The sequence below is a fragment of the Pimephales promelas genome, chromosome 11 (genome assembly GCF_988280905.1).
Source record: "Pimephales promelas chromosome 11, fPimPro1.hap1.1, whole genome shotgun sequence".
Classification (NCBI taxonomy): Eukaryota; Metazoa; Chordata; class Actinopteri; order Cypriniformes; family Leuciscidae; genus Pimephales; species Pimephales promelas.
The window spans coordinates 25,104,579-25,129,730 of NC_142779.1; the positions used below are offsets into that span (position 1 = coordinate 25,104,579).

The 25,152-nt window shown below is 36.6% G+C and overlaps 1 protein-coding gene across 2 annotated transcripts in view; it reads right to left on the reverse strand.

Moving 5' to 3' along the window:
- pcdh15a (protocadherin-related 15a) overlaps positions 1–25,152 on the reverse strand; it is a 409,861-nt gene that overhangs the window by 20,068 nt on the left and 364,641 nt on the right. The window contains exons 29-33 of one of the 2 annotated variants that reach the window (XM_089117218.1): positions 24,497–24,585; positions 22,451–22,627; positions 10,242–10,460; positions 5,151–5,159; positions 4,614–4,727 (exon numbers count right to left, since the gene is read on the reverse strand). In XM_089117218.1, the coding sequence (XP_088973344.1) occupies positions 4,614–4,727; positions 5,151–5,159; positions 10,242–10,460; positions 22,451–22,627; positions 24,497–24,585 (608 nt within the window). Of the gene's footprint in view, positions 1–4,613; positions 4,728–5,150; positions 5,160–10,237; positions 10,461–22,450; positions 22,628–24,496; positions 24,586–25,152 lie in introns of those variants that run through there. The other variant, XM_089117217.1, reaches the window with a different exon arrangement.

Genomic DNA, 25,152 nt, shown 5'->3' on the forward strand with positions numbered 1-25,152 from the left:
GTAGTGATTTATTTATTTTTTTGTAAAAAAAAAATGTAATACAGAAAAAAAAAATCACTATAAAATGTGTTGATCCATTAACGTTCAATAACAGGACACGTATTTCCCACGTTTTCCTTAAGTTCCAGATATACTTCAAGCTAAATCTTAGAATGGACTGTGTGTGACCTTCTGAAAAATCTATTTTGTTCATTACGTAATAAAAACAAGAATACATTGAAGAACCACTTTATAGCAGAAATTGAATTTGTAATTCTAAATGAGACACAGACACTATTTTTTCATGTTTAATACTCTAAATCTGCTTGCTGAATTGCAGATCTTGTGCAAATATCCACATCTCTATGATCATATGCTTTCTTAGCTACTGTTTTCATTCCACTGTCAATTTTGTTGTGTCTTTATTTTGATGTTGAAAGTAAAGTGTGCAGCACATATTTACATATTCAGCTAATGCTGCTCTCAACAGCGTGGACGGTCTCATAATATTCGATAACAGTGTACCGATGGTCACGTTTTACAGACTTTTTGAGCACCCCTATGTGAAGAATGAAAAAGAATGTGGCCATGAGTATACTGGGGCCTGTAAGATGTGCCTTTAGCCCTGTTTTACTCTACCTGCAAAAAAAAAAAAAAAAAAAAGGGCTACGTCGTCATCTAAGACTAATCTGAGAGGAATATCCTACATTCGACCTTGTATGGAACACAGAATTAATGAATTCAAGCAGGATCAGTGTGCCTAAAATCAAAATTGTGCACTACCAGCTACAAGCTCAAAGATCCTACATAATCACTCATAAACCACTCAAAAATCTGTTCAGATAAGCTTTGTTCAAAATTCAATCAAGATGATCTGTTACAACGTCGAGTCTTAAAGTGAAGGACAAGTAAAGCTTTTTGTAGAAAACTGCGAGGAACCACTACAACTGGAGGCGAAGGCTTTATCTATAGCTAAACTACTGAAGCTTTATACTCAGCTACACACATGGATCTGTGCATAAAAAAAAAAAAGTTAATAAAGCAAAATGTTTCTTCAATTTGCAATTTGAAACAAATCGAGGCATAACAGATTAAATGGTAAAGAAAACTACAAGAGCAGCTACTCAGGGACAAGAAACCACAAATGTGAGTCGAGAGGGATTTTAAAATAGCAGATTTGTAAGAAAGAACACTGCAGGGAAATTCAGCGTATTTCATGTTACTCACTGTAGTCCAAGCCTGGGAAATACAGAGAGAAGATGAGAATGAATAATGAATGAAACATGAGAGGAAAAATACATGTAGACAGATGGATATGATAACAATTTAACACAGACAGGCCCTGTTCAGATTTGGCGTTAACATGCATTTTCAGTGACGGAATCAGAAACTTGACCACATTAAAAGCCAGATGTAAAATGCACATAAAATCATGCTTTTTACACCAATGCAAATGTGTTTTGGTTATTTACACACAGTATAATTATGCAAGTAAAATGTAAGCATGCATTCCTACTCTAAGTGCAATGAATAAATGCAATCCAGCTCCAGATATTTTCTAAATGTGGAATGCATGTTAATGTCTCATGTGATGGGGCCCAAGAGACACAAAAGGCAAATAGAGAGGAAATGCAACCACTCATCCGTTCAACCGTTCATTACACATGTAAAGAAATGAGCATAAAGATACATGCAAAAGAAAAAAGAAAAAATAGAAAAGAGACTAACATTTCATTTGAAATGGCAATGTAAATAAAATATTTCAAGGTCACCCGCAAATCTATTGCAAAATAACATTAAATCAATACAATTACAAGTATTACCATACTTCAACTACAATTTCTTGTTACCATTATGTGTTTAATTGTTGTAGTTATTTTGCATTGTTCACAGCAAGGTGAACTAAAACTTAACCATAAAAAAAAATGTTTCATTACTGTTTCAAAAAATAGTTACCTGAAATAAAATATAAAACAAACTTAAACTTACTGTATTTTAGCTAGTTGCAAAAGTAACATTTATAATTTTCATTTAGTTAATATCTTGATGCACTAAAATTGAAAAAAAAGCAAAAAATAAAAATAAAATAAAACATAAAAATTATAATAAAACTATACAATAACTTAAAAGATGTAACACATAAATAAAACTACTACAACTTTAAATTAAAATGAAATATATAAAAAAAAAATGAATTCAAAATATTTCAATCTCATTAAAAAATTACTCAATGATACTTAAATAACACAGGTTTACAGTATTTTTTTTTTAAATGTCCATCAAGACATGTATCGGATAGAAGAACGTCATGATAAATACTTTTTTTTTCCTAGATAATGCTTAATTTTCTTATAACAAAATATAATTATGAAAAAAAAAATAATAAGTATTTTGTTTATTAAATGTTTATGTATTTTTTTTTATATAAAATGATTGTGTGTTTGTGAGAGTGTGAGGGTCACAGACAGAGAAAATTATTTTGTAAGGTTGCTGACAGGCTATGTTATTATTCATATCCAACAAAAGAACAAACTGTTTGCCCAGATAAACAAGCAAACAAATCCTGCCCTTATGTCCTGTTCCTTTCTGTTGATGGTATTAAACTGCAGTTCAGCATCTATTGTAATGAATTCAATACAAAACCTCGTCTTTTCCGCTGTCTATTTGTGTTAGCATCTGCATTTGTTTTGATTGCATTAAATCAAAAGCACTTTAAAAGCCTTTACCTGAGGGACGCAGATGCTGTGCTGCGGCTATAATCTTTTAATCTATTAACATTTCATTCCACTCACAACAGCCTTTAGCTTGACATTGGACTACTGCTACACTAAAAGTGCACTGAGGACATCTCAGATGGTCTTATTATTAAAGCCAAAAGAGCAGCCAGTGGTTTAACTTCAATTTTTTTCTTTGTTTGTGCAAAAAAATCCTTAAATATAATTTGCTATTTCCTAAATATGCAGTTCTTGAAACATCTGCTCTCATGTTAACACAATTCGCATGTGTCGTGGTGCTCTCGTGAGCGTGCGTTGGGGAGCAATATTGTGTAAATAAAAGTGATAAATTATGTTGGGTTTTTTTAAATAAAATAAAGCATATTAAATAAAAAAATATTAAAAATAAGCTTCATAAAATTGAGCTTTAACCACTGACGGATTACCTTAGTTATGTCCTTACTACCTTTCTGGGGATCGAAAGTGGTAGTTGCATAGACTGTCAATGGAGGGACAGAGAGCTCTCAGATTTCACTAAAAAAGATCTTCATTTGTGTTTCTGAAGATGAATGAAAGTCTTACAGTTTTGGAATGTGATGGGGGTGAATAATTAATGACATAATTTTCATTTCTGGGTGAACAAACCCTTCAAAATTGATTACTATGGACTACTTTTATGATCCTGTTTTGGTCCAAAATATTTCCGTAGTGTATATACTAGGGCTGGGTAATAAATATCGATTTCTCGATATTAATCGATTCTCATTTTTACGAACCGATATCGATTTTTAAATCTCAAGAATCGATTAGTCATCCTGTTTCATTTGAATGAATGGAACATTGTATCGCGGCTGCGCGCATCCAAAAAAATCACAATAATCTTTGTCCTTTGTTACTATTGATATGAAACAAAGTCTCAATTTTCAAAGTACGTCCATTTTCTTTAGAAATTCAAAAACATAAATAGAGCTTTGGCGCTGTGGTGTGAGATCGCTCTGGCGCAGCTCAAGAAGAGAAGCAGCAGCGCTGATCTCTCTTCCGGCTTAATAATACCAGTTACAGCGCCAAATAAACATGAATGAGCATCTGAACGTATGTTAAAAGATAGAGTACAACTTATCGAAATCCGCATCATGTCACATCGATTCGCTCAATCAGCGTTTCAACCATGGAACGACGTCAGTTAAACAGCTTGTCATCAATGTCATGTATCGTCATATTTACCTCAGAAAACCCACATAAACTTGTTAGTCAGCTAGAAAAAATAACTCTAGAGAGAAGCATTTTGCTAAATATATACACCATATTACATATGCATTATAATCTTAATGTTCTTCAATATTTAATGCATATTTGAATAAATATGGCAAGTTTTTATGACAGCCACCATTTAAATGTTTATATTTCATATAATCTTCTTTTATTATTTATTATAAAAATAAATAAAAGTGTAATTTAAGTGTTTGTATAGCTACAAAACAGTTCATTATTACCTTCATATTAGGCTAATGAAGCCTAGTCTACAACTAGTTTACATCATTAGTTAAGAGATTTGATTCCCTTGAGAAAAATTGCCATTTACTGTAACTGATATCCAAAATAATCGATATTGAATCGAAATCGAATTGAATTGCAAGCTTGTGAATCGAAATCGAATCGAATTGTGAAATTTGTCCCAATACCCAGCCCTCATACCCATACTGTACCAACAACAAACGTCATACAAGTTTGGAATGATAACAGAAATAAGTGACAGAAATGTATTTTTTTTGGGGGGTGAACTATTCTCAAGTTTCCTACAGACACACTCACCCAAAACATTTCTCATTTTCTGTAAATATTCACACAAGCACACCCAAATCTCATAAATCATCTCTCTGGAGTCTCTTCTGAATGTATTATTTAGGACAGGTGACTTACATGCCGCCGTCTCCCAGTTCCTCGTAGAGATTGGTCGGTGCGCCACCTCCTGTTGATTTGGCAGTAGGAAGTGACTTCTGGATCCGGGCAGTTTTGGCACACTCGGCCTGCCTCCTGTAAAAGCACCCCCAAATACTGAGTTACCTTCTTTCAAAGGGCTCATTTCAGCTCTATTATTGGAGAATATGAGGCCTGGAACATCGGCGACTCCCATTTGATCTCTTCCTGCTCTTTTTATTCATGCATTGCAAAATATCATGGGATATTCAGCACCTTTCACAATGTGAGATGAGGTGTTTTATTAGGAGGGAACTGAACCTGGCTCACTTTGTTCTCTGTGAGGTCATGAAACCAGTCATTTCTGTTCATTTTCAAAGCCATCGCTAGAGGAATCAGAAAGGGCTTCCTTTGGTCCTCATCTCAATTCATGCACTCTACTCATATGTTCCCATTTTATAGTGCTGAATTGTATAACGAGGGTATAAAAGCACACGGTCTCCAGCAAATAATTCATCAAAAAGTAGAATATGAACTTACTCTTTGAATCTGAGTGTAGAGTCCACATGCAGCAGGGGAAGAGGGAGAGGAAAGAATAATTATTAGATCATTTGGCACAGGAATAATTCAACAATATATGATATGATATAATATTAATAAAATAAACCCACAACCCCTGCAGAGGGCATGCAGTTTGGACAATGGATGGATAATACATTACAATACGATACGATACGATACGATAATATAATATAATATAGTTTGATGTTACTTAATGTTTTACTGCTCTGCCGAATAATGTAATCTCTTCAAATTAGTATTTTTTTAATTGATTGGCAGCCCAAATTCTAATTTCACAGGCCAGAAAATGCTCCTAGTGTTGAATCATGCAGCCGACTGAAATTGTTGTGATTGTAGCTGCAGGTGTGCATAATTCATGCTGTAAAATGTGATAAGAGTAGAGGCTAAACCCGGCGTCTCCTGCATCTCCACAGTTGAGAAACAATACGGCTCTCAGCACTAACCTCGCACTCTATTCTCATTCATATCTTTGTATTTCTTCCACACACACACTCCCTCGTCCTGACTATAGGCTTCCTGGAGGCTATCAAAAAACATGGCCCTCTCAATATTATTTATTTAACCAGAATCCAATTACTCAGAAACTAACAACTGCATCTCCCATTACGCATCTTTTACAAACAAATTGAATTACATGGAAAAGTCACTTCACCTTTAATACAGGAGTCTAAGCACCTTATAAACTCTTTAATATGTGTGAAAACATCTGAATGCAGCCATGTGTGCGTGTGTGCGCGTGTGAGAGCGAGCTGTTTGTGTTCGCTCTGTGATTATCCATCTGTTATGTATTTACACAATAGCTGATGACGGGCTCATCGGTGTGTGCAGAAGGTCAGGACCACACTCTCGCTCTCTCTCCGTCTCAGAGGAGCTGCAGTGTGTGGAGAGCAGGCCCATATGCTAGGCTTTCGTGAGATGTGACGGATGGATCGAATGGCTCGGATGTGTCACAAACGCTTATAATTAATCTGTTTTCACACAGAGCTGACTGGGAGATTAGCCTGTTAGCATGGTTCATTTCTGAAAAAAGCCATTTTAATACCTGGCATCCAATACCCACCTCACCTACTGTGCATGTTTTTCCAGCCTGTCCTCAACGCTCTCTGAACTAATAGGTGCTGTAGAGTACAAGAAATCTCTCTCTCTCTCTCTCTCTCTCTCTCTCTCTCTCTCTCTCTCTCTCTCTCTCTCTCTCTCTCTCTCTCTCTCTCTCTCTCTCTCTCTCTCTCTCTCTCTCTCTCTCTCTCTCTCTCTCTCTCTCTCTCTCTCTCTCTCTCTCTCTCTCTCTGGTAGCTTCCCGTTTGAGGGTGGAGTATGCATACTACAAGTTGGTGGAATCTCTACCAAAGTTTATAGAATTATGGGGAATAAATGAAGTATTATGTACATTGTATGATAATGAATTGGTCTTGAGGTTTTAAAAAAAAGAAAAAAAAAGAAGGAAGGGGAAAATTTTTTTTTTACATGTACTTTGTATAAACAAAATGTAAATCTTTTGTAATAGTATATTGATTGTAATAATAAAAGTTAACTTAATCCTCTCTCTCTCTCTCTCTCTCTCTCTCTCTCTCTCTCTCTCTCTCTCTCTCTCTCTATATATATATATATATATATATACATATGCATTATGACATGCATATACGTATGTATGTATGCAGTATCTCACAAAAGTCTCATTTAAGTTCAGTAATTTCACTTAAATGGCAGTGAAATTACTGAACTTAAATATACAAGTTTGATAAAAATCATCATTAAAGAAGAAAATTTCAAATGGCATTTAGAGGCTTTTGCATCTGAACTCTTTATATATAGTATATTATTTCTATATACTATAGAAATTAAACTTGGATATATTTTATAGTAGTCAATGTACTGCTTGTATAGTATTATATACTTACTGTCCTCTGAAAATAACTCAACATAGAGCCATTATTGTCAAAATAGCTGGCAGCAAAAGTGAGTACACCCTGAGTGAACATGTCAAAACTGTGTCCAAAGCCCCATTATTATCCAGCATTATCTTAATTCTCCTATGCATGGAATTGATCAGAGCTGCACATGTTGTTGCTGGGACCTCTTCCACTCCTCCATAATGACATCACCGAGCTGCTGGATGTTAGAGACATGGCGCATCTCCATCTTCCGCTTGAAGATGCTCCACAGATGCTCAATAGGGTTCAGGTCTGGAGACAAACTTGGAGAGTCCATCACCTTCAGCTTCCTCAGCAAGGCAGTTGTCATCTTGGCGGTGTGTTTGGGGTCGTTATCATGCCGTTCGGGCCAGTTTCTGAAGGGAGGGCATCATGTTCTGCTTCAGAATGTTACAGTACATGTTGGAATCCATGTTTTCCTTAATGAAGCTCAACTCCCCAGTACCAGCAGCACTCATGCAGCCCCAGACCATGATGCTACCACCACCATGCTCGACTGTAGGCAAGACACAATTTTCAACCAGGCATCGTCACACATTCTGGATACAATCTGAGCCAAAGTTTATCTTAGTCTCATCAGGCCACAGGACATGGTTCCAGTAAATCATGTTCTTGGATAGGTTGCTTTCAGCAATCTGTTTTCAGGCTTTCTTGTGAGCCAGCTTCAGAAGAGACTTCCTTCCGGGACGACGGCCATGCAAACCGACTTGTTGCAGTGTGCGGTGTATGGTCTGAGCACTGAATGTATGACCCTGGCCACTGTACTGTAACTCAGTTTCAGGGTGTTACTAATCTTCCCTAAACTAAGGTCAACTTTGTGGAGAGCAAAAAATTCTAAAGTTAATGATAATTCTCAAATCCTTAGAGAGCTCTTTGCCATGAGGTGCCATGTTGAACATCCAGTGGTCAGTATGAGAGAATTGCACAAATTGTAACTGCCTTTATACAAGATACAACAATTTATGGTCCTGTCAAGCAGACAAAACATGAACATGATGAATAGGACAAGTGGCTTTGCATGGATAAACGAGTACTGCTATTATCACTTAGTGTGTACTTACTTTTGCTGCCAGCTATTTTGACCATAATGGCTGTATGTTGAGTTATTTTCAGAGGACAGTAAATATACTGCTATACAAGCAGCATATTAACTACTGTAAAATATATCAAAGTTTCATTTCTATAGTATTGTCCCTTGGGAAGATCTACTAAAATGTTTGCTAAAATGTGAGGGGTGTACTCACGTTTGTGAGACACTGTGTATGTGTGTGTGTGTGTGTGTATATATATATATATATATATATATATATATATATATATATATATATATATATATATATGTATATATGAAGAGTTCAGATGCAAAAGCCTCTAAGTGCCATTTGAAATTTTCTTCTAGAATGATCATTTTTATCAAGCTTGTATATTTAAGTTCAGTGATTTCACTTAAATGGCAATGATAATTACCTATTAATTGTTATTTAAGTGAAATTACTGAACTTAAATATGCAAGTTTGATAAAAATCATCATTAAATAAGAAAATTTCAAATGGCATTTAGAGGCTTTTGCATCTGAACTCTTCATATATATATATATATATATATATATAAAAAGACCTATATAAAACATTTTACCTGCTAGCTAACACCGTGTCCTAACTACAGGCTGCGCAATAAAATTCCAGCGACAGCAATTGTGCCTGTCCACACTAGACGCAACGCGACTGTGAGACGCCCCACGTCAATCAAAAATCACAGCCATTCAGAACAGCATGTGGGCGGAGTCTCTCTGTGAAAGCGCACTGCTGGCCCGCACTCGCATTGGAAATGGGTAAGGACATAATCAAATCAAGAATTAACATTATTAAAAATGAAAATATTAACAAAATATACTGACTAATTTTGTTATGAAGTACAGTTGTATGTTTGCATAGAATTCATTTTGAACGCTATTTTAAATGCTTTCAAAATCTGAGGTAAATTATCCGTTATCGCTTGTGTCTAAAATAAATAATGTGTACTCATAACCAGTGTTATATCTCTGTGTGTGTGGATCTGTCAGCCGCGACGTCACAGAAATAGGAACCGTTTCTAAATTAGAAACTTCGTGTGTCGTCGTCGCGTCTGGTTAGGACAAAAACTCTGATTAACATGGAAAAGATACCTTTTATCGCGTGTCGCGCCATCGCGCCGCATGTAGTTAGGACACGGTGTGAAGGTCTAATAGTCTCATGTTGTAACTTTTGACTAAACAAAATTACATTTGCAGATTCTCTAACTTCTCAAAAACGAAACTGTCGAAAGAAAATGTAAAATAACCAAAAACTGTTTTCCATTTTGAATTAGGGCTGCACAATTGTTTTAGCATCGAGAGTCACTGTGATCTGTACGGACCAGGCACCATGGTTTGAAACGCACATGATTCTTGGTTTAATTGCAAATTTTAACATTAACATTACATAGAGTGAAATTTTATCACTGTCAGTTTCATTCTCTTCTGCAGCTATTTGTGCTTGAACGGACACGTACATTATAAATGGTCAAAATGTCTTCATAAACACAGTCACTTATGGCTTATGCGAACGTAAATAATTGAGAAAAAAATGTAGTATCATTTCAAGAAACAGATGCATATCATTATATTAGATGCGAGCATTCGGTCTTAAAGTGACACCAGCATAACAATCCATGCGGCTGTCTGTATCATTAATGTTAATCAAACAACATAAAAACAAAATCACTTATTAATACTAATTCTATTCAATTTACACAGTGAAGACAATTAAGTGGTATACATTTGATTATTCAATATACCCCAATACTGTTAGACTTCCCTTAAAAACAAACCACTCTTTATTTAATTTTGTATATTTGTTCTATTATATTTATGCTTGTAATTTATTTATTATTTGCACCGTTTATTACATTTAAATTAAGTAGTATGCAAATTCAGTTTGATGGGATTCTTTTCCAGCACTTTCGAAAATAGTGCATTAAAATGCACTGAATAAATTATTATCATAATCATATAAGCTGTTTAAAAACCTGAAATATGAAACTTAGAGGCTGATTGTCATTGAAAGGACTGACATTCGGAAAGTAAGAATAATGTACTCACTGTTTGTATGTCACCATAATGATAAGAATAGCAGGTATGCAGCACAGTATGATGATTATGGCCAGCGCCAACAGCGCCCCCTCTGTGTAGCCCACCGCCTGTGCAGCCTTCTTCACACTCGCCACAATGTCAGGAGAACGGATCTCCAGAATCCGCCCACCCTCGCCCAGGTACGGCTGGAACTCTTTATTGATGTCCAGAATCTTCCCATCTAGGAACCTGTCAAATACATGTTTGCACATATTCATTTAAAATACATTTCCATTTTTAGGGAAAACTTAATTTCAAACTGCTCCAAATACAAATATGTACCTGTAGAGTAACCTCATCATAATCACAAAGAAACTTACCAGTGCATGAGCACAAAAAAAGCACAAACTAGCACAAAACTTTCAGGTGGGTTCAGTAATAATGCAACTGGAGTGATGCAATTGAAATACACTGTCCAACCCAAAAAAAAATTGGATTCAAGGCAAATTCTTGACTGGATCATTACTGCAGTGAATATCTGTTTCAAGCATGTTATAAGTTTGGCAACTTTCTAACACTAATTGATGGAGTGTGTAGCTATTCTTTTCTTAAACAATCATGTAGGAAGACACATCATGGCCATATTCTAGGATGACAATGTCAAGATTCACAGGCATGGCAAAATATGGAATAATGGTTGGGAGGTAGCATAAATAATTGTCAATACAAGATCTTGACTAAAATATATGCACCTCTTGATGGAAATAAATGTTGTGATGTTATTTCCATTAAGAGGTGCATCAATTTTTGGCCAAGATCTTGTATTGAGAGAGCATGTGTTCATCACTCCACACATCTACTCCAACACATCCCGAAAACTTTCAATGAATTTAAGGTCTGGACTCAGAAAATGATTCTTCATGCTCCCTCCCAACCATTCTTTCACATCTTGACATTGTCATCCTGATATAGAGTCATGATGTGTCTTCCTCCCTGGTTGTTTCAGAAATGAAAAACATACTCCAATTAGGGTTAGAAGAACTGTTGCCAAACATGACGTGCGAGAAACAAACACCCCTTTTCCCCCCTGGGCAGTGTATATTGAAAAGCGTAATTGTGACAGTCATAAAATAAAATGATAACAACTATGGCATGTGTAATTTCAATCTGTTCCATACAAAAATATATACCTGTATTATGTGCTGTAAACAGCTTTTCATGATGATACAATACTGTACATTTCATTGCTCACCCACACATTACATTCACACCATACCGACTAAGACAGCCTTGATATGATTGACAGCTAGATGTTGACAACATTCAGTGTCAATGCAAAGCATCTTCAGCAGCACAGAAGCAGGAGCCAAGAATCCTGCTAATGAGGACAGCATCTGCTCAGCAGTGTTTAGCCTTTTCCAGTTCATCTTATGGGTTACTATAGGCAATATAAAGTGGAAATCTTCATTCTCCCCTGCAGTGGCTTGACTGTGCTAGTATCAACCTGAGTTATTACAATTTTAATTACAATCTTGATACAGCACTAATTATTAAAGGGATAGTTCACTTTGAAATTAATTTTTGATATGTTTTAGCTTACCTCAAGGGCATCCAAGATGTAGGTGATCTTTGTTTCCACAGTATTTTCAATTTTGACATTTTTCGGTAAAACCTTTCTTGTCTGTCAATCATATAACCTCAAAGAGCATGCACAGAGAAGTTCAAATTAAACATTATTTAATGACTCGTAAATGTAAGTACACATTGATGGCCTAAGACACGAAACGAGCCGTTTGTGTGAGAAAACGAACAGTATTTATATAGTTTTTACCTCGTTTAATCACAGTCACGTCCAAGTGATCTAAATCAGTTGTCCAATGTTCAAACTGAACCATGCCCAATGTTTCGCCGGAAGCGTCGACGTCACTCATTGTTTACACAGAGATTTCGGAAGTTTTACCTTTCACTGAGAAGATCTCAACATATTTAGATATACAGGAAATCGCAATGGAAGACAATTTCGGTATATCTAATAACACAGTCTCATCCCAAAAAGTCATATAACTGACGTCTTGGGACGTTTTTCGACCGTACGTCAATATCCGCCCTTTTTAGGGCCCCCTTAAACGTCGGTAGATGGCGATCCCGGGCGCTTTACCTTTAACGTCAGTTAGGTGACGGGTTAGGTTTAGGGTTAAGTTTAGGTCTGGGGTAGAGTTAGGATCCCATAACCTCATCTACCGACGTTTAAGGGGGCCCTAAAAAGACGAATATTGACGTATGGTCAAAAGACGTCCCAAAACGTCAGTTATATGACGCCTTGGGATGAGACCGGGTTGTATCTAAATATGTTTAGTGAAAGATAAAACTTCCGAAATCTCTGTGTAAATATTGAGTGACGTACACACTCAAGCGATCACTTCCGGCGAAACTTTGAACATGATTCAGTTTGGTTCAGTTGGACATTGCACAACTGATTCAGATTAATTGGACGTGACTGTGATTATACGAGGTAAAAAGGATATAAATACTGTTCGTTTTCTCACACAAACCGCTCGTTTCGTGTCTTAGGCCATCAATGTGTTCTTACATTTATGAGTCATTAAATCATGTTTAATTTTGACTTCTCTGTGCATGCTCTTTGACGTGGACCCCCATACCTCAATTATATGACTGACAGACAACAACGGTTTGGCCGAAAAATATCAAAATTGAAAATACTGTGGAAACAAAGACACCTACATCTTGGATGGCTTTGAGGTAAGATAAAACATACTAAAAATTAATTTCAAAGTGAACTATCCCTTTAAAGCCACGTCAAAACCCAGCAAGAGTGCTTTCCTTCCCAGCTGATCTGAAATCGAAATTGCCCTAAATTGTATTGCCTTTGTTGACATTTTCCTTATCAATTATGCGTAAATAGACCTGCTTGTTAAGTACTTCATAAGTATCCCTGGCTGACCAATTAGCCCTCCTGCAACAGAACACTTCAACAGAAGCACCTAGTAAACAGGACTGTTCAAACACAATCGATGATCCAGGTTTAAAGACTGATGAAAGACTGCATGTGTTTGATCTATGTGGTCAAACAAACCTGCAAATGCACATGAGCTTCACAACATCTGAGGATTTTTCTTTCAGCTTTAAAGAAATGACGATAAATAGATTTGGTTTGTCAATGTGCTCTAAGTAACTTTGTTGCTATTTGGAATTTACAACCTAAAAAATAATGGGGGGTGGGGGTCCGAAAAGAAGGTTGTTTATTGTGGCCTGTGGAATGATGATCCACTCATCTTCAATGGCTGTGCGAAGTTGCTGGATATTGGCATTACCTGGAACAAGCTGTCATTCATTCACAGCCCATTCTCACCCCCAAGGCGTCACTTAACTGACGCCATGGGAAGCATTTGGACATGCTTCAATATCTGACGCTTTAGGCACCCTTTAGCGTTAGTAAGATGACGCCCTAGGATCGCGTGTACCCTACCCCCACACCTAAACCTAACCGCGTCCTCTAACTGACGCTTTCCTTTAGCGTCAGTTAGATGACGCCATAGGATCGCGTCATGTAAGTGACGCTAAAGGGCGCCTAAAACGTCAAATATTGAAGCATGGTCAAAGGTGGCGCCTTGGGTTGAGAATGCGTTGTCATTCATGCTGACTGCAGGAATGTCCACCAGAGCTGTAGCCCGTGAATAGAGTGTTCATTTCTCTATCATAAGCCGCATTACTGCACAACCGCAGACCATGTTTAATCACACCAGCCCAGTTTGAGACCAGCCACCACACAGCAGCTGCAACAATCTGTGTGCATAACCAAAGAATTTCTGCACAAACTGTCAGAAACCGTCTCAGGGAAGCTCATCTGCATGCTCGTCGTCCTCCTCGGGGTCTCGACCTGACTGCGGTTCGTCGTCGTAACCGTCTGGAGTGGGCAAATGCTCACATTCGATGCCGTCTGGCACTTTGGAGAGGTGTTGAACGAATCTCATTTTTCACTGTACAGGGCAGACGGCAGACAGTGTGAATGGTGTCGTGTGGGCGAGCGGTATGCTAATGTCAACGTTGTGGATCGAGTGGCCCATGATAGCGGTTGGGTTATGGTATGGGCAGGCGTATGTTATGTACAACAAACACTGGGGCATTTCATTGATGGCATTTTGAATGCACAGAGATAACCGTGATGAGATCCTGAGGCCCGTGCCATTCCATCCATGACCATCACCTCATGCAGCATGATAATGCACGGCCCCATGTAGCAAGGATCTGTACACAGTTCTTGGAAGCTGAAAACATCCCAGTTCTTGCATGGCCAGCATACTCACCGGACATGACACCCATTGAGCATGTTTGGGATGCTCTGGATCGACGGATATACAGTAACAATGTGTTCCAGGTCCTGCCAATATCCAGCAACTTTGCACAGCCATTGAAGAGGAGTGAACCAACATTCCACAATCAACAACCTTTTTTTGTTATTGGGACCCCCCAATGAAACAGAAAAAAAAACAGTAACAGTTTAGAGTGGCATTTTATTGTGGCCAGCCTAAGGTACATCTAATACATAGTACAAATCATTGTGCCGTCTAATCAGCATCTTGATATGCCACACCTGTGAGGTGGATGGATTATCTCGGCAAAGGAGAAGTGCTCACTAACACAGATTTAGACTGTTTGTGAACCATATTTAAGAGAAATAGGCATTGTGTGTACATAGAAAGTCTTTTTTCTATCTTTGAGTTCAGCTCATGAAAAATGGGGGCAAAAACAAAACTGTTTATAATTTTGTTAATGTTTTTGGCATTACCCAAGGAATCTATTTAGACCCGTTTCATTAGAATAGGCTAATTTATTCAAAGGTTATTAGCATTTTTGGAAAATTCATTACTTTTGACCACAAGGTTGAGTACCTCCAAGGCATGGTGCCTATGACTCATATGGAGTTTTGGAACGATACGCTAATGCGTTCATAAAATACAGCATTTTACATAATTCAAAATGGCCGATATCAACGGCTCATTCGGCTAAACGGCTTGATATCATTCGACATTTGGATATCACTGGATATTGGAAATCATTCGACTCGGCATGCTGCACCAAATCTAACAAGACCAATTTTATGATTTTTGTATAAACCGTTCAGAAGCACAAATAGACATTTTTCATATCTCCGGACCAGTAGGTGGCGCTGCACCAAAAGAAGGCATGCCGTCTCATCAAATTTGTGATGACATCTACCAAGTTTACCAAAGCGTTGCAGAGATATAGCCTTCTGTCTATTTTTACGAACACTACATATAATTTTTCCGTAACCTTCAAACAAATTTCATAACCTTTTGTCAGGATGGTCTGAAGATGATCGGGTTCAATATTGGTGAAAGTTGGACAAATTGCGTAGAACAAATTTGAAAAAGCAAAATTCTAAAAGACTTTTCATAATGGAAAATTATGTCATATAGGCAATCGAATTGCCACAAGCTCGCTCGCAATTTTGTCTCTAGCCCTTACAGTTCTAACGTTATTTGCATAAACATGAGTGAAAATTAGGACAGGTAGTGGCGCTAGAAGGATTAAGTTAGAGACTCAAAATTTGCTATAGTGACAGGTCAGACTGTTCACAATCTGTGTGCCAAATTTCAAAACTTTTCCACAAGTGGTTCTATGGGTTGCCAAAGACTCATCAGCCAAAGAAGAAGAAGCAAAAGAATAATAAGAACGCCAACGCTTAAGGCCCGTTCACACCAATCACGTTAACTATAAAGATAACGATAACTATATATGCATCCACACCAAAGACCAATAACAGTCTTTGTTAGGAGTTCGTTTGACACGAACTACTGAAGTGCCTGAACCCGGGGAAGCCTGGCTGACACGCTCGATGTTATAATGCTACGGTCACTTGATTGCCCTAGTGCTAAAACAAACTCTCGTAGAAAATATTGTTGAAATCCAAAGTGGTCCATTTTATTTTATTTTTTCTCATCAGCATTACAAGGCGCCGAAAAAACCCTTTGCCCTTCCGGGTCAAACACCTCTCAACAATATTCAGTGGTGGAAAGAGTACTGAAAAAACATACTCAAGTAAAAGTACCATTACATTCCAAAAAATGTAGTGTGAGTAGAGTAAAAAGTACTTGTCCAAAAAACTACTTGAGTAAGAGTAAAAAAGTAGCTTATTTAAAAGTACTCATGAGTAGTGAGTAGTGAGTACTGAGGTGCGGATTCTAACCCTTATAATAAACACTGTGCACTACAATTTATAAATTTTAAAAAAAAAGCACATACTGGAATTCACATTATATTTTGTTCTTTGTAAGAAAGATTGAAGAATATCTATCATCCATCTTTTTAAAATGCATCAAATCAGTACACTTATCACCATTTAAATCATATTTGGGGGGAAAAGCATTTAAAATTAGGCGAAAAGCCACTGGGCCTGAGCATGTTATTGTTGCACATAAAATATCAATATTCATAACTGTGCAAAGAATTCAAAGACCTTTAGAAACTCATATGATAGTTCAGCATCACACACCAAGAGATATGGGTTAAATAAAATAAAAAAAAATACCCAATTTCTCTCCAAAATGGTACCAATGTTAGTGTTTTGATAAATGAGAATCACTAATATTATCATGTTAACTCAAATAATGCACTGAAAAAGGCTAAGATAATGAGCTAACACTAATTACTCACTTTTATTCCATGCTATTAAATATGTTACAATTTAAACGTAAATGCATTGTTCTAGAAGGGTGGCATCATCCCTTACATTTTACACAGCTACATTTACTCACATTGTAATGCTATTATCAACATTAAATACTGATAATATAATTTGTAAGGAAAATTGTGAATTAAATAGGGAAGTTATATCCAGGAAACTTTTACAAAAGAAACAAACACACTTTGTCTCTGAAGTCTCGGCGAAGCTGTTTTATCAGCAGCATCCACAAAAAAAAAAAAAAAAAAAAAAGTTCAGCATGAAAAATGTTTTTGCGCCAAATGAAGACGGATCATATAATGGATCAATCAAAAAACGCTGTTTATTAACGAGCTGTGCTAATTTCTTATTAAGAAATGCAGTTCAAGTTAACGACATGGTGCACTGATTCTGAATCTGGCGGCATGGCGAGCGCGAGACGCGGCAGTGCACAGATCGTGACGCGCGTCTCTCCTGTGATTGTGAAATGGGAGCGGGAATTCACCGCATTAGGAACTCGTCTCGCAATTCCCCCAACCGCAGACCAAATGTTAGGCCATGTAGACAGGCCAGCCTATATACAGTACAGTATCATATTAAGCAGAAATGTGAAATGTACCTTAGCATATTAGAGGAAGACGCTGATATCTGGATTGAATTGATGCGTGATGAATGCACTTCCACAGCAGTCACGAGTAACAGCAGGAATAGGCGGTAAGTTTTCGATGCTTAATTTGAATTGATGACAGTCACGAGACCGATTACTCGATCCAATCACGTTGATGGATAAAAATAACATTAAAACAAGCATGTAACGAGTAACGGCCACAAACAGAAGGAAAATAGCGGAGAAAAAGTACCGATACATCGCTTAAAATGTACTCAAGTAAAAGTAAAATTACACAATTTTAAACTTACTCAAAAAAGTACAATTTCTGGAAAAAACTACTTAATTACAGTAACGTGAGTATTTGTAATTCGTTACTTTACACCCCTGACAATATTATATTTTCAACCTTTATACCGGTGGCCGATTTACAAACATGCGCCACCCAGTGTTAAACACAGGAATTAAAACCTATAATTATGAACAAGTAACATTTGGCTCTTACAGTCTTTTTATTCTAAGCACGCACACGCGAACGCTGCGGTTTCAAAGTAGCAAAAATGGATGACCTGCTGCTGCTGTACGTTACAAAAAATATCAAAAGAAAAACAGGCGCTTTTGGGTACATGATATCCTTAAAAAAAGAGAGGAGTTGGAAGAATCCATCACTCTATTTAGAGAGTTGGAAAAACTCTCCCAATGATATCTTTCCTCATATCTTTTTTGTTATAGTTTTGGTGTGAACTAGGATCTTTATCGTTATAGTTAACGTGCTTGGTGTGCAGGCCTTTACAATAGATGACTATGCACCTTGGACCTTAACAAATAATGAATTATTAAAACTTTAAATGCTAAATGTTCCACTAATTGGAGACAGAATGGAACAAACTCAAGCTGAACTATAGCATGGGGGAAATATATTGTTTCTTTTTTAATGAAAGCTCCTGGAATGTTTCATATTCCCATTTTAACTTGTGATTTCAGCCACAACTTAATCTCTCTGAATCATGTCCCTGTTGTGGAGGAAGAGAAACAACACTCATGCTGTTACAGACACGGAGTGTGAACGTGCTCAACCATGGCTGACTGTCTTTATCGTATTTCAGAGTCAGTGGTTTCTAACCAGCAGGATGACTTGATTTATCCATTCAAAACACAACTGAGAGAGACCAAATGGATTCTGGACAAAGAAACGTACTCAGTTACTAATGTAACCTCGGTTCTCTCTAGAAGAGGGAACGAATACTGTGTAATATCTTGCGCTAGGGGAAAACCTCTTTTCCACGAGATATTAAAGCAAAAATTATCCTTCATTTTGAATTAATGTTAAACCCGTTGCGGCAGCATGCAGACAAAGGGAAGATGGCTTGCGTGTCTATTGGCTGTCGCAACTGCAGCAGTCTATCGAGAGAGGCCCTTGGTGATGTCAAATCCAATGAGGGAGCTCAAGAGCTCAAAGCGTTCTAGGAACGTTTTGGGAACCAAAAACTAACGTTCCTAAATTTGTTTGCTGGGCTCTAGGTTATAAAACCTTATAAATGTAGACAGGGAGACCCAGTCTGCCGCCATACAGATATCCTGCAAGGTAATCCCGCTAGACCAAGCCCACGACGAGGCCATGCCTCTAGTGGAGTACACTCTAACACCTAAAGGACAATTCAAGCCTTTAGAAGTGTATGCTAGCATTATGGCATCAACTGTCCATCTGGATAGGCTCTGTTTCGATTCAGCTTAGCACATCCGCTGAATGAAACGAAGAGCTGCTCAGTCTGTCTGAAAACAGACGAGCGAGACACATAAGCTTTTAATAACTTTACCATGTTTACCAAGTTTTTTTCTTTCATTAAAACACAAAAGAAGAATATCATTCTGTTCTCCAAACCAAAATATCAAAATCATTACAATAATCATTCCTAATCATTGTAAGAAAATAGCTTTGTGCAAGTGAAAAACGTTAAATATAATTGAAATAAAGCTGAATTAAAATGTTATCAACATTTTCAGTACACGGCAATTGAACGAGTTAAATTAGTCCTAAAATTACAAAAAATAAATAAATAAATAAATAAAGCTGTATAAAAGTATTTCAAATGCTGAAATATTAAAAATATAAATGCCAAAAGCACATACCAAAATGACTAAAAACTAAACTAAAATTAAAATGAAAAGTGAATTATAAAAATAGCTTTCAAAATATTAATAAATAATATGATAGTGTATAAATAATACTAAAATAACACTGATTTTACTGCATGCCAAGCAAGATCCATGGACAACAATACAACCTGTCTTCGCAGTTCAAATCCGCACGTTTGAATGAGATTTTAGAGCCATGGTGGTTAAGTAAACAGCAATAACACTACAACAAGAACCGTTCATTAGATATCTCAGTTGCTTTTGAAAATGTAGAGCAAAGAGAGAGACAACTCTGCATGAACCTTCTAGAACTGAGATTTTCTCCCGTGACCCTCGCATGCAATCTTAAATTAGTTAGATCTAATTCAATTTCAAATTTTAAAAGATTTTAAAATGAGTTCAAACATTTCTCATCAAATTCTTGCTAATTATTTCTGTCAACGGTTGTTTCAATTGCGTCTTTATTTCTCTAAAGGAATGTTAACTTCTGAGCCATGAAATTTTCATCTGCTGTTCTGCTTTCTGCAAACAAGCAGAACACAACTCACGGTGAACAAAATAAAATGTGTATAAGGGTAAGATGTGTGACTGGAAAGGCAGAATAAGGCAGGTGGTCTGTGAACTCCTGTGCTTGTGAATATGAATGAGACGTGTGTGTTGGCTCAGTAAACACATATTTGAAAAGAATCCTGATGACTTGTGTTGGATCCCAGTGACAGACGCGTCTCCCTGCTGAGTGATAGGGGAACGGCAGAGTTCAAATGAGTGTGTGTCTGGACGTCAGCGGCTTTTTCCTCTCGGCTGAAAAGGGCAGGTGTTTCCTGTAGAACAGCTGTTTACAAACGAATTTAATTTCCTTTATCTCCTTCACTTTTTGCCACAATTTTTTTAGACTAGAGGAGGGGTGTCCAAACTTGGTCCTCGGTCCTAGTTCCAACTTGCCTCAACGCACCTGCTTGTACGTTTTTAGCATGCCTAATGATCTTCAACATCTAATCAACATATTGATTAGCTGTTTCAGGTGCATTTCATTGAGATAGGGACAAACTCTGCAGAACAGTGGACCTCCAGGACCGAGTTTGGGACACCCCTGGACTAGGGACACCCCTGGACTAGAGTTATGTTATGATATCCAAATATTTTTTTTCTAATATATAAAAAACTGGATACATTTTTCAATTTTGTGTCCTTTTCTGAGAGAAAAAGTCCTGAGGGGAAACTTTTTGTTTTGTATTACATTGTATCCTATCAAATAATTACTGTACAAGTAGGAAAACGTCTGTAGTCTAAAATTTGACATTATTTTGTTTACATGAACGTCAAGCTAACGTGTGCTTGGAATGCTAGCAAATCGACGCACCAGCACCAACATGAAAGATTCACCTCCAGCAAAATGAATGTGCGACCAGGGCTGAAACATGACAACACTAAAAGTTGTCACGTACACCACTAACTGTAAAATGAGCGCTGTTGATCTAGTGCGATAGCAAATGGGCTAATGTATAAAACCCAACCAACTGGATAAAAATAATCCAGCATGTCTTATGTCCAATATTTACCCAGCACAGGGTTGCCAAATAACCCAGAAATGGCTGTTTTTAACCCATCATTTTTTAGAGTGAATCTTTTAAAAGACATTAGTATACTTTCATACTTTTATCCAGCAAATATCCATTAAATTGACCAAAAGTGACAGTAAAGAAGACTGTTATGATGTTACAAAATAGTTCAAATTAATAGAAATCCTGAAATAGTGTGTCAAAAGTGTCATGGTTTCCACAAAACTAGTAAACCATCTGTTTTTGACATTGATAATAAAGATATTATTAGCACCAAATCAGCATATTAGAATGATTTTTTTTTTTGGTGCTAAAACCTTGGTGTCCCATCCAAAAGTTCCCATCCAACATCAAAAACATTCAGATGAGGAAAAGATTGACCCCCATCACTAGGTACCAAAAGCCTGTGTGGCCCAGCGAATCCCGCACACTTAATACACGTAACACACACACAAAGACATTCTCTACACTCAATCCAAAATCAAGCTGTTCCAAAATGTATATGATATATGTATGTGTGTCCTATGTAACATTAGCCTAGCACTCTTTAGTTGTGTTAGTTAAACTCTCTAAAGGCTTCCATCCAGATATGAGGATGTATCACTCCTTTAATGTCTTCCAATCCTATCTTCCTTGGTTTTAAAATAATCGCCTTTGTCTGAATCTCATTCTACACACCTCCAGAACTCTTGTTCAGCCACAAAAACAATGCAAGCAACTATTTTTATCTATCTTAAAGGGGATGTCTAATGTTATTTAATGCATTCTGACTTATTTGCACTGTTAAAGAGTTTTAAAGAGTTTCTCATGCAAAACATGGCCAAAGTAAAAAAAAACAAAAACAAAAAAAAACAAGTTGGACATACAGTATGACAGAGCATTTCTGTGGCAAATACACTCATTCGGGATTCGTATACGTTTTGGAAAGTTTTTTTTTTTGTTTTTTTTTTTCAGACATCATAAACGGCCAAATTCCTTGTATGGGCGCTTCTCCTGAAAGAGCTTGCGCAAAGTCGCAGACACACATCAACCAGAGCGAGAGCAAGAGCAACGCCCATCAACGACCACCAATCGGCTTAAGACCGATTAGTTGACTAGCTGTTTATCAAGCCACTGATAGATGATTTTGAAAATAGCACACAGGTCAATGCTCTGACTTCTTTTTCCAAATGTTGGGAACAAACTAGCAGACTATATGTTAAAGGTGTCAGGAGTGGCTGTGTGTTTGGCTTACTTGAAGAGCTCTTGTCTGGAGATTGCTCTGTTGGTGAGAGGGTCGATGGCGTACACCTGCAGATCTGATTTGGAGTAGTCTTCAAGTTCATAACCTTCTCCATGCCGCCGAGGGCCGATCGATTCCACTATCACTTTAGCACCAGGGATCTGATCTTGCACATAGCGCTCCAAAATACTGAAAAATATGATATATGAAATGACTTTATCTTCCTCATATGTTCAAATGCAAAACCCATGATGACAATATTCACAAAACACAAAATGTTACTTTTATTTCTAACTATCACCACTGATTTGCATATATTTTTATTATTTTTCTAGGGAGCCCCATTGATGTATATCACGGCCATGTAATATCAATTTGTTCATTGTTCATTACCATTGTTCATTTGTTCCCACGTTTTACCAAGTCATGGCCATGTTCTATATATATATATATATATATATATATGGTGGCTGTCTATATATATATATATATATATATATATATATATGATAGCCAGCCACCATTTCTGCATGTTCTACCACTTATAATCATGAGGAAGGCCTTTAATTTTCATCATAGGTACCCTTCAACTATGAGAGACAAAATGAGAAGAAAAACAACAATAAATTCCAGAAAATCACAAACAAGAAATGCATTAATCTCTCAATTGGGTATTTATCATCAAAGATACAGAGTTTGCAATCAAACGGTGAAAATGGCTGCTTGTGGCAGTTCTAGTAGTTATGGAATTCTGGCACTTCTAGTGTTAAGCAGGGGGACACATCTGGCACTGCAGGATTTGAGTCTGGCGGCGTAGTGTGTTACTGATGGTAGCCTTTGTTACTTTGGTCCCAGCTCTCTGCAGGTCATACACTAGGTCTCCCCGTGTGGTTCTTGGGATTTTTAATCACCATTCTTATGATAATTTTGACCCCACGGGGTGAGATCTTAGCCTGGCTGCGCCCTCCTACACACTTCCGCTCAATTTCATTTTCCTTCAGTACTACGTCTGGGACTGCTGTATATCCTTAGGTTTCCAGATATCAATATTTTGTAGGACCAATCAGGGAACAGAGGGAGTGGCTGAAAACAATGATGTTGATGTAGCGTGTCAGTTTGTGTTCAGTAATGGCAGCGGAGAAAGACGTGAGAAAAGCTATTAGGTCCGTTTTTGTATATATATATATATATATATGAAGAGTTCCGATGCAAAAGCCTCTAAATGCCATTTGAAATTTTCTTCTTTAATGATGATTTTTATCAAACTTGTATATTTAAGTTTAGTAATTTCACTTAAATGGCAATTACCTATTAATTGTTATTTAAGTGAAATTACTGAACTTAAATATACAAGTTTGATAAAAATCATCATTAAAGAAGAAAATTTCAAATGGCATTTATAGGCTTTTGCATCTGAACTCTTCATATATATATACATATATATATATATATATATATATATATATATATATATATATATATATATATGTCATGTGTGGGGCTCAATAAAAATCATCATCTGACAGTACAGCGAATATTAACATGATGAATAAATACTTAAATATTTTAAAAAGGTGATTACATTTACATGGTAATAGAGTCAATATTTCAAGGGGCAAATATACGAGTTTGTGAGATTCTTCCTATAACGCATCTGTAAATCATACAAAACATTCACGCAAACATAAATCATTCAATTTGTTATAAAAGTATGATATAACAAATTGAATGAATAGCATTGTAATATCTTGGGTTTGAAATATATATATATATATATATATATATATATATATATATATATATATATATATATCTGACTAGCATTTATAAAGCGAGCATTTTGTCTTTTATTATGATTACACAGCAATCTACTGAGCAAAGTAGATTTCTTTTGCTCATTGAATTTTGCCAAATGAGCAAATTCTGTTTTACCAATTTCGATGTCCATTTAAATAAAAGCAAGTGGGAAAACAAAGCCTGCTGAAAGTGGAGGGAACACTTAAAGCCACTCAAGGAAACCAGCAAAGCAGAGAAACACATCGAGGGAGGAATTCTCACCTAATCAGCTGCTCTTTATTCTCTTCCACCACAGTGGGCGGCACATTAGAGACCACAACCTGCATGTCCAAGGCATTCACAACGGACACCTACAACCCACACAGAATACAAAATAGATAGAAGATGAGTGATTCGAAGGTGATTCGAGTGGTGTAGTTTATATGCACAGGCTGATCTATTCAATCTATCTAAATATCCAAATACGCATTCTATATATGAAGAGTTCAGATGCAAAAGCCTCTAAGTGCCATTTGAAATTTTCTTCTAGAATGATCATTTTTATCAAGCTTGTATATTTAAGTTCAGTAATTTCACTTAAATGGCAATGAAGATTACCTATTAATTGTCATTTAAGTGAAATTACTGAACTTAAATATACAAGCTTGATAAAAATGGTCATTTTAGAAGAAAATTTCAAATGGCATTTAGAGGCTTTTGCATCTGAACTCTTCATATGTACAGTATATATATGAAGAGTTCAGATGCAAAAGCCTCTAAATGCCATTTGAAATTTTCTTCTTTAATGATGATTTATGTCAAGCTTGTATATTTAAGTTCAGTGATTTCACTTAAATAGCAATGATAATTACCTATTAATTGTTATTTAAGTGAAATTACTGAACTTGAATATACAAGTTTGACAAAAATCATCATTA